An 18,896-nucleotide genomic window follows, 5' to 3' on the forward strand; every position below is an offset into this window, starting at 1 on the left:
CTTCCTAAAGTTTGACTGTGTAATAAAGCATTGAAAACGTACTCCAGTGTTGGTGCGTGTGTCGTCCAGAGGTAGACTCAACGGAACCCCTAGACCCGGTGCCGGTGAAACAGAGGGAAGCAAAGTGAAGGTAACAGACCCGCTTAAACAAGCAGCTCCACCGTGAGTTATTGCTACAACATGTTATTTGGTTGATGATTCACCAATACTTTTTTGGATTGTAGCACAGTTGAGGAATACTCTTTGTACTTTGATAATATACACATTTATTATGTGCTACATTTTTCTATTACGTATTTATTGTCTTTGTCATACTGTATGTAGCTGCTCCCCCCCCCCCTTTTTTTCATTTGTTAGCGCAGTGTTTTTCCACGCACCTTATCGCATAAAATCCCAATAAAATACATTTACGTTTTTGATTGTAACATGACAAAATGTGGAGAATTTCAAGGGGTGTGAATACTTTTTCAAGGCAACGTATATGAACAAAAGTGGAAAACTATCTCTGTGTGAGATTCAGGATGGAACATAAGGAGGAGAACACAAGTGATTAGTGACATTATTACATTAATCTTACCCCCCAATTGAACCTCAGTTAAGTTAAATGGTATCCATATTGTTTTGCATACATGAACCATCCAAATAACTTGGCAAGTACAGCAGACCAATAACATAAAATAACTTTCCAAGCACCTTTATTTATGATTATTTTAGATTCTGGCTTACAATTCCATATATCTGTTGTGTATGTGAGGAAACTGTGCTATAAATCTTAGGCAAGCTACATCAGGATTGTATGATCTTCTACCCCTCTTAATTCATAACAGGTGTCCTGGGCATGGTGCTCGTAAATAAAGTGTTATAGTCGGCCCTTTAAACAGACTCCAAGTCAGCAAGAATTTTGCTTAAAATGTCTACGTTTCCATAAATCTGCAGCGATCACTGAAAGGTTTTTGGTTTCCCAAGATTTATTGGTTCATTATTAATAACGCAGCTTAAAAAAGATTAATGTGCCAGTCATTTCTAAAATATGTTTTAAACACATTACAGAAACTGCTGTTATAAGGGAAACCCAGCATCAGAGCAACCATTTCTGCCGTACTTCTGAGAATGCCAGTTGCCTGGCTCTCACTGATAAAACAAAACTCTAATGCCCCGTACACACGGTCGGACTTTGTTCGGACATTCCGACAACAAAATCCTAGGATTTTTTCTGACGGATGTTGGCTCAAACTTGTCTTGCATACACACGGTCACACAAAGTTGTCGGAAAATCCGATCGTTCTATACGCGGTGACGTAAAACACGTACGTCGGGACTATAAATGGGGCAGTGGCCAATAGCTTTCATCTCTTTATTTATTCTGAGCATGCGTGGCACTTTGTCCGTCGGATTTGTGTACACACGATCTGAATTTCCGACAACGGATTTTGTTGTCGGAAAATTTTATCTCCTGCTCTCCAACTTTGTGTGTCGGAAAATCCGATGGAAAATGTCCGATGGAGCCCACACACGGTCGGAATTTCTGACAACACGCTCCGATCGGACATTTTCCATTGGAAAATCCGACCGTGTGTATGGGGCAATAGTGGTTGTAGAGGCAGCAGTTTTTTTTTATCTTAATGCATTTTATGCATTAAGATAAAAAACCTTCTGTGTGCAGCAGACCCCCTCAGCCCCTCTAATACTTACCTGAGCCCTTCTCGATCCAGCAATGTTGCACAAGAGACTCGGCTGCCCAGAACTCCATTGGCTCCCGCTGCTGTGAGCCAATGAGGAGAGAGAGGCGTGGTGCCGAGCCACGGCTCCATGTCTGAATGCACACAGGGAGCTGTGGCTTGGCGTGGCACGGGTGCCCCCATAGCAGGCTGCTTGCTGTGGGGGCACTCAACAGGAGGGAGGGGCTAGGTGCACCGGTGAGGGACAAAAAAAACTGAGACTTTAATATCACTTTAATGGTAATGTTATTTAAAAAAAAAAAAAGTTTCCAACTTTTTTCATTTTATTAATTTTTAAATCTGTAGTTTTCACTAAACAAATATCTGGTGATACTACTGTAGTACCCTCCTAGCTAGGTTGCTAACACTTTGAGGCAATTTTTTTTCTGGCTTCCCTGTAGCCAGTGTAGTGAAGTTTAATTGCTTTTGGCTGTTCCGGGTTCTGCTAGTTACAGGCTCTGCTGCTTTCCCCTGGATTATGGTCTGTTCCAGAATTTAGTGGATGGAGGAGGCAGAGCATCACCTGCATATTCATGCAGCCTCAGCCAATCCTTGGCAGGAGGTTTGGCCAGTAGGGGGTTTAGGCATAAATAAATAGGCTGAGACCTGGAACAGCAGGATCCCTGTTCCTATGAGGCCCTCTGGGACAATAATTCCAGCTTAGAAGAAGCTCATCTGGGCCCAGCTCCAGCTTGAGCTAGGTAACCCATGTCCAGCGTTCCCGAACAGCAGTGCAGGAAGTCCACAGAGGATCTAACCTGGAGGCATTGAGTACAGAGGCTGGCTGGTACTGTACTGCAAGAAAGCATTGAAGTACACAGGGCACAGTGAGTACAAGCCTAAAAATCCCAGAGACTATCCTTGCCAAATTTTGGGAAAGCTCACTCCAGTTTGTTGACTTAGGCTTTACCTTCACAATGGGGTCCCCTGAGTTGTAGTTCGCTAGACAAGGTTCACCTGCACCCTATCCAAGTTAAACCAGCAAATGCACTACAAAAAAAACATGCACTCCCTGTTTTCTGAGTCGAGAGACTGTGATCTGTTGTGTGCCTGGCTGCCATGTGCCCTGGCTGGCATGGTAATGGAACCTGGGATAAATCAGTCAGCCCGGTCTAGGGTTTGTGCTTTGCTGCCATGATGGTCCATGCAAAGAAGTCAAATAATATTGCCCAAGGAACTTTTGATGCAGATGTGAGCAGCTACAAATACCATAAATAAAATATCATATGTAAAACATACACTTTATTACAGCCATATTTTTTAAAAAAGAGAGAAATCCACCAAACATTGTACATACACTTATTGCATATACAATGCTAAATAAGCACTTTTTTCTTCAAGACTGATGGAGTTTCTGTGAATAATCAAAGTATAGAAGTAGACATCATAAATCGAAAAAAAGGGGGAAAAAGAACTGATGACTGAACAAAAGTACATCTGAATAGTAATAACCACATTATTGGTTATGTTTTTTTATTTTTGACTAGTTGTTAGAGGTTATTGTGTTTGACTTTGTTCATTATATAAGCTTCATAACGTTTTTTTCGATCTGCAGACATCCTGTCAGAAATATCAAACTCCTGATGAAATGAACATTGTTTCATGAAACACATCGAGATTTAGGATGTTGTCTACTTCTATACTTTGATTATTCACAGAAACTGCATCAGTCTTGAAGAAAAAAAGTGCATCATCATTGTATATTATAGTAATCATCATTGTATATGCAAGACGTGTATGTATGATGTTTGGCACATCTCTCTGTTTTTAATAATTTATTCTATATAATAAAATGTATGTTTTTAGATATGATATTTTATATATGGTATTTGTATCTGCCTACACCTCCATCAAAAGTGTCATGGGCAATTTCATTTGACTTCTTTGCAAGTATTCAAAGGTACCCTAGCCTCTGTATTAGACCTAGCTGTTTGGTGTCCATGAAGGTCCATGCTCAGGTATTTTCTGCTATGAGGTGACAGCTGTCTCTCAATTGTTCTCCTACATTGTCTCCTTCTCACATGGGCCTTTGTGAAGACTACAAGCTTGATATGCAGCTGAGGTTGTAGCTCATGAATGTGGACAGAAATAAAGGAGGGTTGGAATCTACAGAGGTAGAGGAGGCTGGAGACATGGAGGCACAGGAGCCAGAGGTAGGAAGCTGGGTGACAGATAGAAGGAGGGGTAGAAGGAAGAGCACTAGGGAGGCCAGTCCTGAGTTGGTACACCCCAACAAATATGCCAAGTTGCATGATGTTGGGGATATCAGCTATGGGGTGGCAGTGCTGGAGCAGGCGACTTCCCCTAGCTGCCAGTGGAGTGACTGCTCCAGTAAGGAGGGGGCCAGGGATACAGGAAAGGTTAGACAGGTACTGGTAGTAGGGGACTCAATTATTAGAAGGACATAGAAGGCAATCTGTTACAAAGACCGAGGTCACCGAACAGTATGTTGTTTACCGGGCGCTCGGATTCGCCACATCGCGGATCAGGTAGACAGATTATTGGGTGGGACTGGGAAGGATCCAGCTGTCTTGGTACACTTTGGCACCAATGACAAAATAAGAGAAAGGTGGAGAGTACTAAAATATGATTTCAGAGACTTAGGGAATAGATTGAAGAGAAGGACCTTCAAGATCATTTTCTCAGAAATACTATCTGTGCCTCGAGCCACACCAGAGAGGCAGCAGGAGCTTAGGGAACTGAACAGGTGGCTGAGAAAATGGTGTAGGAAGGAGGGGTTTGGGTTCCTGGAGAACTGAGCTAACTTCTTAGTTGGTTACCGGCTTATTAGTAAGGACGGGCTGTACCTGAATGGGGATGGTGCAGCTCTATTGGAAAGAAAGATGGCCACAAAGTTGGAGGGGCTTTTAAACTAGGTCTTGGGGGGGGGCCGGTTCAGAGGAAGTGACAGCCGGTAGTGAGCAAAGGACAAAGGGTAATAGTGGAGTCAGTAGTGATAATATAACTGTAACATCTAATCCCGGGGTGAATGAGTGGACAAACCAAGAATAAAGCCTGAGAAAACATAAGGAGAAATTAATATGCACTCATACAACACTGAGAGGCATATACACAAATGGCTGCTATTACACGAGGAGGACGTAGACTTTGTGGGAATAACAGAAACTTGGTTTAACAGCTCACACAAATGGCTGCAAATATTCAGGGGTATTCCTTGTATTGGAAGGACAGGGAAGGTAGAAGAGGGGGAAGGGTATGCCTATATATCAAAAATGATGTAAGGGTGGTAGAGAGGCGTGACATTGTGAATGGGATGAGGGGGAGGTGGAATCCGTGTGGGCGATTTTTCTAATTTATTCATCAACTTAGGCCAATATGTATTCTGCTACATATTTTTGGGAAAAAATGTGTGCAAACCATAGTTTATATATTTATGGAATTATGGAATTTTTATTTATTTCTTTCATTTTTACGATCAACGATTTTTAGCAGGACTGCAACATTGCGGCGGACAAATCAGACACCTAACTTACACTTTTGACACTTTTTGAGGACCAGTGACACTAATACAGTGATCAGTGATAAAAAAAAATGCACTGTAACTGTACTAATGACACTGGCTGGGAAGGGGTTAACATCAGGGGCGATCAAAGGGTTAAGTGTGTCCCTAGGGAGTGCTTTTTAACTGTGGGGGGGGGTGCTTTGACTGGGGTAAGACAGAGATCCATGTTTCTGCTTAGCAGAAACACAAGATCTCTATCTTCCCCTCTGGCAGAAAGGAGGTCTGCCTTGTTCACATAAGCAAGACCGCAGTTCTTCCTCTCCTCAGAGCGATGTGTGGAGCGGTCCAGAAGTGATTCATCTTCTTGTAAAAGCATCATAGACAGTATGGGGTACAGTAAAGGTTAACATATTTCACGCTGCAGTTAGCACTTCTCATAATCAGGCTATGAGTAAGCGCTAACTGCAGCACGAAACGCGTTAACTTTTACTGTGCCCCATACTGTCTGTGATGCTTTTACAAGATTAATAAAGGTTGAAGAGATGCAGCGAATTCCGGACTTTTTCCTTTATTGTGCACTAAACTAAACATAACACATGAACTATACATAACGCTGCAGCATCCATACATGTAGGCTTACCCAACATTAAAGTTGATTTATTTTAACAAAGCAAACACATCTTTGCACACTGGTGCTGACTAATATTCTAGCATTTCTCTTCTTCCTCATTTTTTCTCCCACGCCCAGCTTAAGTGACCCCAATGAGATGTCACAGCCGGCTGCCCACTGCGCATGCACGAGCCTCGCTGCACTTTTGACCTGTGACGTGTCCCAGAAGACTGCGGGGAGGGAAGGCCTAAGCGATCCAAAGTGAAGTGGGAGCGGTTTTACCTGTCAAAACCAGGTACCTGCCCCACCAACATAAAATGTGCCAAATATTGCACAGGGGGTGGAGGGGATTGGGGGTGAAAGAGGCGGAGCAGCTGAAATGTCCCTTTTGGGTGAAGTTCCACTTTAACCACTTGCCGACCAATATACGTCGGCACAATGGCAGCGATGGGCAAATGGGCGTACCTGTATGTCCCCTTTAATTGGCGGGGCTAGCGTGCGCCCGCCACGTACAGGGTGACCGTGCCCACGGGACCGGCGGACTCAATGTCCGCCAGTCTCCCGGCGATCGTGTCACGGAGCCGCAGAACAAGGCATTTCCCCGTTCTGCCTTGTGACATGACAGAGATCACTGCTCCCTGTCATCAGGAGCAGTGATCGCTGTCATGTGAGTTGAAGCCCACCCCCTACAGTTAGAATCACTCCCTAGGACACACTTAACCCCTTGATCGCCCCCGAGTAGTTAACCCCTTCCATGCCAGTGTCATTTACACAGTGATCAGTGCATTTTTATAGCAGTGATCGCTGTATAAATGACAATGGTCCCAAAATAGTGTCAAAAGTGTCCGATGTGTCCGCCATAATGTCGCAGTCATGATAAAAATCGCAGATCACCGCCATTACTAGTAAAAAAAAAATAATAATAAAAATGCCAAAAAACTATCCCCTATTTTGTAGACGCTATAACTTTTCCGCAAACCAAACAATAGACGCTTATTGTGATTTTTTTTACCAAAAATATGTAGAAGAAAACATATCGGCCTAAACTGAGGAAAAAAAAAAATTTTTTTATATATTTTTGGGGGATATTTATTATTGCAAAAGGTAAAAAATAATGCTTTTTTTTTCAAAATTGTCGCTCTTTTTTTGTTTATAGCGCAAAAAATAAAAACCGCAGAGGTGATCAAATACCACCAAAAGAAAGCTCTATTTGTGGGGAAAAAAGGACATCAATTTTGTTTGGGTGCAACGTCTCATGACCGCGCAATTGTTAGTTAAAGCGGGCAGGGCCGAGTCACAAAAAACGCTCTGGTCAGGAAGGGGGTAAAATCTTCCAGGGCTGAAGCGGTTAATCGTTACATCAGCAACAGAGTAACTTTAAGCTCAGGAATTGTCTTCAAATGACTTAGATTGACATGAACCGTTCAGGAACCTTACAAGAATCTAACACTAGCAGAATACCTGGAAGGGTTCCCAAACTTTTGCCATTTCAAATGTTTTATTTTTTTGCCCAAAATGTTAAATTTAGCAAATGAAGAGTAATTTGGAACTGATGTCACATTTTCTTCAATAAACTGAAATAAGTTTTCATCTTTCTCTCCCTTGGACTAAGGAATCTCTGTGAATTTTAATGTTTTTACCAAAGTAGAATAACAAGTTAGTTCCTCTAGTATGGTAAAAGGAGATGATGACATGGTGGCATGTGGTTTCCAAAGCAAAGTGGGCATTGATTGACTTGGGATTTTAAAGCTGTAACATTACAATGAATCTAAACCCAAAAAACAGAAATATAATATGTTGCAGCTTTCTAGACCTTGGTGTGGTAGCTTCTTTTGCTTTATTTTCAGCTGGTAATCTTTTAAATAACACACTTCCTGTCCCTGAGTGGCTACATCACTTCTCCATTGTGTCTATACAGGGAGCCATGGTTGTCACCCTAGGCTGCTCTCATGATATTGGCAAACATATCTGTATCTTCATCTCCATTACATTGGGGGGGGGGGCAGGACAATTGTGAGGTTACAGAAGATACCTAGGAAGGAAGATATTCTTTGGTACAGCTTTCAGGAAGTGCCAAGGACACTGCAAAAAAAGAGCAACAATTTTGGAAAAAAATCAAATTTCTTCATAAATTTAGGCCAAAATGTATTCTGCTACATATTTTTGGTAAAAAAAAAATCCCAATGAGCGTATATTGGTTTACGCGAACGTTGTAGCGTCTACAAACTATGGGATATGTACTGGATTTTTATTTATTTGTTTATTTTTTTACTAGTAATGGCAGTGATCAGCGACTTATAGCAGGACTCTGATATTGTGGTGGACATTCTGACACTAACTGACACTTTTGGGAACCAGTGACACTAATGCAGTGATCAGTGCTAACATATGCACTGTCACAGTACTATTGACACTGGCTGGGAAGGAGTTAAACATCTAGGGCGATCAAAGGGTTAACTGTGTGCCTAGCCAATGTTTTGGTGTACATAGCGTGCCGTTTTTACTAGAGGAAGAAATGGATTCTAGTCTCTGCTTTGCAGGAACACAAAATCCATTGTTTCCACCAATAAATCCCAAGTAGGAAAAAAAAGGGGGAGTACTCATGTATATAAAAATAACAAAGTTTATTAATACAACATGTTAAAATTCAATAAAAACAGATTGAAAAAATATAGCGACAAAACATGCAACTACTCATAGCCTCCCATCAAAAATGACTGCGTGTATAGGCATAACAAAGATACCTATCAGTATGGCCCACTATTAGGTAAATGTATGAGGATGGGGATCAAGCCACCATATGCAGGGCCAGACGTAGGAATCAATGCGTCATCACCAATAGAAATCACTACGCATTTTGCCAGAGGCCTCCTCAGGTGATCCTATTGGTATTGTATACCAAATAGGCCTGGGGGCCACAGAGACCTCAGTCCACAACAGCTGAGACAAAGAAGGCAAAGTGCATCCAGCCCACACAGATGGGGGGGGGGGCATGCATCAAAAGACTGGACTGAGGTCTCTGTGGCCCCCAGGCCTATTTGATATACAATACCAATAGGATCACCTGAAGAGGCCTCTGGCAAAACGCGTAGTGATTTCTATTGGTGATGACGCATTGATTCCTACATCTGGCCCCGCATATGGTGGCTTGATCCCCATCCTCATACATTTACCTAATAGTGGGCCACACTGGTTTATTTATTATGCCTATACACTCTGTCATTTTTGATGGAAGACTATGAGTAGTTGCATGTTTTGTCGCTACATTTAAAAAAATTTTTTTTGGAATTTTAACATGTTGTTTTATTAAACATTGTTATTTTTATATACATGAGTACTCCCCCTTTTTTTTCTTCTTGGAAATATTGATGGCAACCGTTATATACATAGGTGTGGTGCCACAATTACAGGTTATATCTCTAAATTATATCCCCCCATCAGAAAGGCGATCTGCCTTGTTTACATAGGCAGATCGCCGTTCTGTGTTTTTTTATTCACGATCGGTGGGTGCTGGAGGACATATCAGCTTCTGCTGTGAATATTCACAGCAGAAGTGGTGCGTTCCCTGCAGGAGTAAATTACAAATCACGAATATATATGTGATCCACCCTGTAGCAGTATAACTACTATAGGACGGTCAGCAAGTGGTTTAACTAGATGTGAACTAAACTGAATGATGGTCTGTTTGCAGCCACTTGCTGTCTACACACGTCACTGAAAGCTGCATGACATTTCTCATAGCAGGTTTCCTGATAGGGACAACAGTAGACCTTGTCTGAGTAATGTGTGTTGTAACAGCCACTTCCTCATTGGAAGCCTGAGTGACAATGCAAGAGCTCAAATGGAGACGGGGACAGAGTGTTGTCACCCATGAACAAGAAGTTACCAGAACAAATGCCTTCAGGGCAGAATCATAAGCTATTATTTTAAGGCCTCATGCACTGGTTTCTTGTAAACCCTGTTTATCCTGACAGAAGAAAAACAGCAGTATAAACGCACCTAAGCTGCATTTATTCAAACCAGTTTAGGCGAATTTAGACGAGTTTAGCAGTGTTTGGAATGTGGGTGTTTATTTATTTAATTGACCAGAATTTTATTTTTTTTCTGGCCATTGAAATAAATAAACGCTGAAGTGCTAGGCGTGTTTAACAGCGTTTGCACACGTTTAACAGTGATCAGTTTTTTTTGTGGTCAAAATTCCCTCTCCTGAACGCCATTTTAGGGCATTCAGAAAAAATCCTCTAAACTCCCCTGCTAATAAACTGCTAAAATATCCATGTGTGCATGGACCTATAGGATAACATAGAGTGGAGTTCAAGTGCAGCTTTTAGACCACTGAAGCATGATGGAGAAGACAGTGGACCGGTGGGACCAGTTTAGCATTGTAAAGGGTTGGGTAAGCATATCTACCTTTCCATGCCCCCTAGACCTAAAGTTAACCCTTGCAGTACAAGTGCAGCCCTACTCTAATGCCCTGTACACACAATCGCATATTCCGACAACAAAATCCATCTGCTTTTTTCCAACGGATGTTGGCTCAAACTTGTCTTTGCATACACACAGTCACACAAAGTTGGTCGGAAATTCTGAACGTCAAGAACGCGGTGACGTACAACACGTACAACGAGCCGAGAAAAATGAAGTTCAATAGCCAGTGATGCTCTTCTGCTTGATTCTGAGCATGCGTGGCACTTTGTGCGTCGGAATTGTCTACACATGATTGGAATTTACGCAAACGGATTTTGTTGTCAGAAAATTTTATAGCAAGCTCTCAAACTTTGTGTCGGAAATTCCTATGGAAAAAGTCCAATGGAGCCCACACACGGTCGAAATTTCCGACAACAAGCTCCGATCGCACATTTTCCGTCGGAAAGTCTGACCGTGTGTACAAGGCATAAGGGACAATTTTCACATTTCCCAGAGTTCAGCTGTAAGCATTTTCTATCCCATCCAAAATTAAAAAAAAAAAAAAAAGTTGCCTTTAGGTATACTTTCCATTTCTTGTAACAGAGCTATGGGGAAAGCAAGTCCATTAGAACATCATCAATGTAGCTATCTGTGTACCTTCTTTCCGTTGTAAAGATTTACTTTATCCAGTCCAGTATTCACATCCAGATTCTCAATGGGAAGCTTTCTGGCTTTGGCAGACTGAAGGAAGCAGCTAGGACACTGGCAATTATCTCTGAGCCATACATATGGGTATAGACTTTGCCCTCCATCCTTCCACTGTACACAGACAAAGCGTTCAGCATCCAATGCCTCTATGTGCTGGATCATAGTCCCAGTGTGAGCAGTCTGGTCATAGAAAGGAGCACTGTGTTGTCCTCGAGAGATTTGCAGCAGAAAACTGCAAGGGAATCCTTTGTTCCTTTGAACATCCCGTAATATGTGTGATGCACACAGACGGACTTTGCTCCGTAATAAATGTTTAGCTACAGTAGTCCACATGAAGACTCACTTTTCAATTAAATTCAATCGCCCTGAGGAAATAAAAAAAAAACTGCTTAAAAAAATTAAAGGAACACTTTTTAATCGGAGTATAACATCAAGTCAATTAAACTCCAGGGATATTGATCTGTTTAGTTAAGTAGCAGAGGAGGTTGTTAAAGCGGAGTTCCACCCAAATTTTGAACAATATCTGTATGTATTCTCTTCCTTGCCTAGATGCTGACATGCCGTTTAAAAAAATTTAAATCGCCGTAATTACCTTTTATTTTTCTATTCTTCCTTGCACTTCCTGGTTCTCCTCCCATGGGAGTAGGCGTGTTTCTAGCCTCTCCCAGACTCCTGGGAGCTAGTCTCAGGCTTCCCAGGATGCCACTGAGCATGTGCGGGAACCAGCGGTGAATGCTGGGAGCACAGCATTCACCGCATCCAGGAAATAAATGCTTGTGGGCTTCAAACAATGAAGATGGAAACCGCCTGCAGTGAATAATATAAGTTATTCTTTCCGACAAAATCTGACACAGGCGGACATATTACACACAATATGTTAGTATGTAATGCTGAGAAGAAAAGTTTGTGAATGAACTAAAAAAAAAAAAAAAAAACGATAGATAGGTGGACCCCCGCTTTAATCAGTTTCAGCTGCTTTGGTGTTAATGAAATTACCAACAGGTGCACTAGATGGGCAACAGTGAGATGACCTCCAAAACAGGAATGGTTTTACAGGTGGAGGCCACTGACATTTTTTTTTTCCTACACGTCTTTTCTGACTGTTTTTCACTAGTTTTGCATTTGGTTAGGGTCAGTGCAACTACTGGTAGCATGAGGTGATACCTGGACCCTATAGAGGTTGCACAGGCGGTCCAACTCCTCCAGGATGGCCAATCAATATGTGCCATTGCTAGGAGGTTTGCTGTGTCTCCCAGCACAGTCTCTGGACAGGGCCGTAGAAGATCCGTAACCCATCAGAAGGGCCGGTATCTGCTCCTTTGAGCAAGCAGGAACAGGATAGGTAAGCACTGCCAGAGCCCTACAAAATGACCTCCAGCAGGCCACTGGTGTTAATGTCTCTGACCAAACAATCAGAAAGCAACTTCATGAGGGTGGCCTGAGGGCCCGATGTCCTCTAGTGGGCCCCAAAATGAAAAAAAGTTTTGCCTATAGTTCTACTTTAGGATTTGGAAACCATGCTGTGTCTGTGCCTGCCTCCATCACTGACAGCCAGGACATGCTATGAAGTAGTGGACAAATTCAGCTTCTGATGTTATTATTGCAATACTGTCAATCAGTACTAAGGGTTTAAGCCTGGGTTTACACTTATGCGAATCTACAGCGGGTTTGATGCGTTTAGAAACACACAGATTCGCAGGTCATGTAAAAAGCATAGTATTCCATGGCTTTGGTTCACATCTATGCATGGCGAATTTGGTGCGAGAAAAAAAAGGGTCCTGTGCATGTTGACTGAGTGGGATGCAAATTCCTATGGTGCAGTGCAAATTTTATCTTCATAGGCTTCAACTGAACTTGCAGTAAACTCGCAGCACACAGTTCATATCTCTGCGAATTGTTCACTGTCTGCCTCCTGAAATTTGCGGTAAAATCACAGGAAAATTCACACCTGTCCACCTCAAAACGCAAGGCAAAATCGCACCTCACACAGGACAAAGAAACAGATCAAATTCGCAGTACATCGCATCGCAGTAGTGTGAACCTAGGCCTAATGGAAGATCCCTGTAGTAGAAGATCAATTATGCCTAGATCTCTGGTGGTCCATGTCTCCGACATCCCCTCCATTCCAGGGCCGTTTTTAAGGTAGGGCAAAAGGGGCAGCTGCCCTGGGCCCTGTCATTGTTGTGGAGCCCAAAGCAGCTGCCTCATACTTGCCAACTATCCCAGTTTAAATTCCCTCATTCCTTGAGGTTTTTGTCCTGTGCTGTGTCCTGATATCTCAGTTTGAAGTTCTATTACTAATGTTGCCCAGCTCTGCCCTATTGTTGTGTACAGATGACTCACCTGCAGACCTTGTGTTTACATGTAAATACCGGCATTGATATGTAAATAGCAGCAGCGTTCATATGTAAATACGGATGGGCCAACAGTATTCATATGTAAATAGAGGTGGTATTCATATGTATATCATGCCTCCCTGAGGTCATATCCAGCATCATCTATTCTGAATGCTGCCTACTGGGGAAGTAAAGGGGCATGCTTGAAGGTCCTGCCTACAACTGTGGTCATTAAGCCTACCATCAGCATGTTCTGCAAAGGTAAGCAAATTGGTGTGTGTGTGTGTGGGGGGGAGGGTAGTGTGGGGTGTGCAGAGGTAGGCAGAGAAGGAATTACAGTTTGGGATGCACAGGTGAGCAAGGAGTGGATGTATGGAGGTAAAGAAGGTGGGTGCAAAGATGAGCAGAGGAGGCAGATAGAGTTAGAGAGGAGGGGGATTGGAGTGGAGAGGATGGAGGATGTTTGGGGTGCAGAGGTTAGCATGGGTTTTAGGATTGCAAAGGTGTACTGACAGGGTGGATAAAGATGCAGGTCATGTGTAGGGCAGCCCATTCATTTCAATGGGCTTCTCTATGCGCTACACATGCGGCAGAAAGTCCCAAACCCTTTTTCAGAATCACATGGTGCCAAGGCACATGTCAGTAGATGCGTGAGGGTGTCATTAAAAATTAATGGCGCTGCTGTGTATCTGCTAAGGGGTAGCATGTTTCTGTGGTGTCAGGCAAGCAATTTTGCATGCGTTCCCGACACACACAAATGTGAACGCAGGCTAAATGTCTCAGTTATATTGGTGGTCAGTGTAAATCTTCTCATTACATAGGTGCTTGGTGTAGAATCCTTTCATTCACACTAGTGGCCAGTGTGAATGCCCCCCTTACATTGGTGGTCAGTGTAAATCCCTCCTCCAACCGTCCATCTTCCGGTTGGCATTGGTTTGATTGAGGTTCCAGTGCTTGAATGCAAGGAAGGTCAGAGATACGGGCCATCTGAAAGGTAAGCATTAAAGAGGAAGTAAACCCTGGTAGGTTTTACTTCCATTATTTCCCTGCAAAGTTAAAGCATAATGGGCTACTATGCATCGCATAGTAGCCCATTATGTGTCACTTACCTGAAACCAAAGCCTGTGATGTCTCCGTTGTCCCTACTAGCAGGCAAAGTCCATCTTCGCCCCTCTTCCTTCCTGGGCCGCGAACTCCGGCTTTGTGACTGGCCAGAGTCGCGTGACGTCACTCCCGCAAATGCGTGCGGGAGCCGACTGTCACGGCATGACTCCTATTAGAAAGGGCACAATGTGCCCTTTCTAAAGGGCGCATTCGCCGATGACATTGGCGCATGTGCCGTAGTAATCGGCGCACCTTTTTTTTTATAAATATCTCCTAAACCGTGGAGGTTTAGGAGATATATCAAGCACCTACAGGTAAGTCTTAATATAGGCTTACCTGTAGGTAAAAGTGGTTGTACAGGGTGTACAACCACTTTAAAGCTCTTCTACTGCAAGGAACTAACATCAAGAGTTTGGGGCAAATGACAGGCTCACTTTTAAGAAGTATGAAATCCGAAATCAAAAAAGTAATATATTGCAGCTTACCAATCATTAGTTGTGGTGGCTAAATTAGTTGGTTTATTTATTTATTTATTTATTTATTTATTTATTTATCTATTCCCTCTGTTTTCACCTGGCCAATAACAAACCTCCCCACTCTGGATGAAGGAGCATAGGGGGTACCTTGAACAGCAATATTGTCAGTCTGGGGGGAGGAGATGTTATATGTACTAGAGGATTTAAATACACTAACAAATTGAAGCCAAACTCCAGCTCACACTACAGTTACACAAGAAGTTACAGCAAACTGTTTTTTGTTTTTTTGGGGGGATAAATGTTTTACATGAATAAATAAAAGCTCATCATTGTAAGCACCCCTGTCAGTCGTAAATGGTTTGTCTCAACACTCTAACTGCTACTTGTTCTGTTGAAACAACAACAGACTCACTGGCTTGATCATCAGGTGAAAATAAAAGAAAGAATGCCTAAAAATAAAAACAAATGCAGTCATCGCACCTAAGAACAGGTAAGCTGCAATATAGTAAACGTTTGCTTTTGGGTTTAATATTGGGCCATTTGGGTCATTTGGTGGAGGGGGGATTATGGTGTGGGGTTGCTCTTCAGGGGTTGGGCTTGGCCCCTTAGTTCCAGTGAAGGAAACTGTTAAGGCGTCAGCATACCAAGACATTTTGGACAATTTCATGCTCCCAACTTTGTGGGAACAGTTTGGGGATGGCCCCTTCCTGTTCCAACATGACTGCGCACCAGTGCACAAAGCAATGTCCATAAAGACATGGATAAGCAAGTTTAGGGTGGAGGAACTTGACTGGCCTGCACAGAGTCCTGACCTCAGCCTGATAGAACACCTTTGGGATGAATTAGAGCGGAGATTGCGAGCCAGGCCTTCTCATTCAACATCAGTGCCTGACCTCACAAAATGCGCTTCCTGAAGAATGGTCAAACATTCCCATAGACACACTCCTAAACCTTGTGGACAGCCTTCCCAGAAGAGTTGAAGCTGTTATAGCTGCAAAGAGTGGGCCAACTCAATATTGCATAGTTACATAGTAGGGGAGGTTGAAAAAAGACACAAGTCCATCAAGTCCAACCTATGTGTGATTTTATGTCAGTATTACATTGTATATCTCTGTATGTTGTGGTCGTTCAGGTGCTTATCTAATAGTTTTTTGAAATTATCGATGCTCCCCGCTGAAACCACCGCCTGTGGAAGAGAACTCCACATCCTAACCGCTCTTACAGTAAGGAACCCTCTAATTTTAGTGAACGGCCGCATGTCTTATTAAATTCCCTTTCGCGGAAAAGTTTTATCCCTATTGTGGGGTCACCAGTACGGTATTTGTACATTGAAATCATATCCCCTCTCAAGCGTCTCTTCTCCAGAGAGAATAAGTTCAGTGCTCGCAACCTTTCCTCATAACTAAGATCCTCCAGACCCTTTATTAGCTTTGTTACCTTTCTCTGGACTCTCTCCAGTTCCAGCACATCCCTCCTGAGGACTGGTGCCCAGAACTGTACCGCATACTCCAGGTGCGGCCGGACCAGAGTCTTGCAGAGCGGGAGAATTATCGTTTTATCTCTGGAGTTAATCCCCTTTTTAATTCATGCCAATATTCTGTTTGCTTTGCTTGCATGCCATTGCTGAGCCTGTCATCTACTAGGACCCCCAGGTCCTTTTCCATCTTAGATTCTCCCAGAGGTTCTCCCCCCAGTGTATAGATTGCATTCATATTTTTGCCACCCAAATGCATTATTTTACATTTTTCTAAATTAAACCTCATTTGCCATGTAGTTGCCCACCCCATTAATTTGTTAAGATTTTCTTGCAAAGTTTCCACATCCTGCAGAGAAGTTATTGCCCTTCTTAGCTTAGTATCGTCCGGAAATACAGAGATTGAGCTGTTTATCCCATCCTCCAGGTCATTTATGAACAAATTAAATAGGATTGGTCCCAACACAGAACCCTGGGGGACCCCACTTCCCACCCCTGACCATTCTGAGTATTCCCCATTTATCACTACCCTCTGAACTCGCCCTTGTAGCCATGTTTTCAATCCATGTACTCACCCTATGGTCCATGCCAACGGACCTTTCTTTGTACAGTAAAGGTTTATGGGGAACTGTATCAAATGCTTTTGCAAAATCCAGATACACCACGTCTACGGGCCTTCCTTTATCTAGATGGCTGCTCACCTCCTCATAGATGGTTAAAAGATTGGTTTGGCAAGTACGATTCTTCATGAATCCATGCTGATTACTGCTAACGATACCGTTCTCATTACTAAAATCTTGTATATAGTCCTTTATCATCCCCTCCAAGAGCTTGCATACAATTGATGTTAGGCTAACTGGTCTGTAATTCCCAGGGATGTATCTTGGCCCTTTTTTAAATATTGGTGCTACATCGGCTTTTCTCCAATCAGCTGGTACCATTCCAGTCAGTAGACTGTTTGTAAAAATTAGAAACAATGGTCTGGCAATTACTTGACTGAGTTCCTTAAGGACCCTCGAATGCAATCCATCTGGTCCCAGCGACTTATTAATGTTAAGTTTTTCAAGTCTATTTCTAATTCTGTCCTCTGTTAGCCATGAGGGTGCTTCCTGTGACATGTCATGAGGATAAAAATTGCAATTTTGGTTACTGAAGCCCCCCGATTCCCTCGTGAAGACTGAGGAGAAGAAGAAATTCAATACTTTCACCATCTCTCCATCCTTAGTAACCAGATTCCCTTCATCATTCTTTATGGGACCAATATGATCTCACCTCCCTTTCTTACTATTTATGTACTTAAAGAATTTCTTGGGATTTTTTTTACTCTTCTCCGCTATGAACCTTTCGTGTTCTATTTTAGATGCCCTGATAGCACCATTTCATTTCTTGTTGCATTCTTTGTAAAGATGGAATGCTGATGAAGATCCCTAAGCCTTGTATTTTTTGAAGGCCTTCTCCTTTGCTTTTATGTGCATTTTTACGTTGGAGTTAAGCCACCCAGGACTTTTATTATCTCTTAAATTTATTTCCCATTGGGATGCACTGGCTAATGCCCTTATTTAATATGCTCTTAATGCATACCCATTTTTCCTCCATGTTCTTTGTCCCAATTATTATCGTCTAGCAAGGATCGTAGTTTAGCCACTTCCTGCCCGGCCTATAGCAAAATGATGACCGGACAGTGGTTTAGTTATCCTGACTGGACATTATATGATGTCTTTCAGGATAACTGCTGGAGCTCGCCCGTGGGGGCGCAGGGCGTGGTGATCGTTGGTGCGTCGTGTCAGTCTGACACACCGCTACACCGATCTTGGTAAAGTGCCCCTGACGGAGGCTCTTAACCATGTGATCAGCGTGTCCAATCACGGATGATCACAGTGTAAACAGGAAAAGCCACATATCGGCTTTTCCTCACTCGCGTCTGACAGACGCGAGTAGAGGAGAGCCGACCGGCGGCTCTCCTGACAGGGGGTCTGCACTGATTGATTATCAGCACAGCCCCCCCACAGATGCCCACACTGGACCACCAGCGATGCCACCAGGACCACCAGTGATGAACCACCACGGATGGATGACCAGGTATGCCACCCATGGCCACCAGGGATGCCATACAGTGCCTAAAATATGCCAATCACTGCCCACAAATGGTGCCAGTCAGTGCCCATTACTAATGCCTGCCAGATGTATCCTTATCAGTGATGCCCATCAGCGCCATCAGTCAGTGTCCATCAGTGCCCATCAGTGCCACCTATCAGTGCCCACCTATCAGTGCCCATCAGTGACACCTATAATTGCCACCCATAAGTAACCATCAGTGCTGCCTTTCAGTGCCCATCAGTGTCGGCCATCAGTGCCGCCTATGAGCGCCCATCAGTGCCGCCTATGAGCGCCCATCAGTGCTGCATACCAGTGCCACCTATCAGTGCCCATCAGTGCCACCTATCAGTGCTCATCAGTGCCGCCTATCAGTGCCCATCATCAGTGCCACCTCATCAGTGCCATCTCATCAGTGCCACCTCATTGGTGCCACCTCATCAGTGCCCATCAGTGCGGCCTTATCAATACCCGTCAGTGCAGCCTCATCAGTGAAGGAGAAAACT

The 18,896-nt window shown here is 43.3% G+C and overlaps 1 protein-coding gene across 4 annotated transcripts in view; it reads right to left on the reverse strand.

Annotated features, from left to right (window-relative positions):
- BBOX1 (gamma-butyrobetaine hydroxylase 1) overlaps positions 1–18,896 on the reverse strand; it is a 198,349-nt gene that overhangs the window by 135,237 nt on the left and 44,216 nt on the right. For all 4 annotated transcript variants that reach the window (XM_073604546.1, XM_073604543.1, XM_073604545.1 and 1 more), the window contains exon 2: positions 10,856–11,271. In XM_073604546.1, coding sequence (XP_073460647.1) covers positions 10,856–11,239 — 384 coding nt within the window. In that variant the 5' untranslated portion in view covers positions 11,240–11,271. The remainder of the gene's footprint in view (positions 1–10,855; positions 11,272–18,896) is intronic.

The sequence above is a fragment of the Aquarana catesbeiana genome, linkage group LG11, assembly GCF_042186555.1.
Source record: "Aquarana catesbeiana isolate 2022-GZ linkage group LG11, ASM4218655v1, whole genome shotgun sequence".
In the NCBI taxonomy this organism is placed as follows: Eukaryota; Metazoa; Chordata; class Amphibia; order Anura; family Ranidae; genus Aquarana; species Aquarana catesbeiana.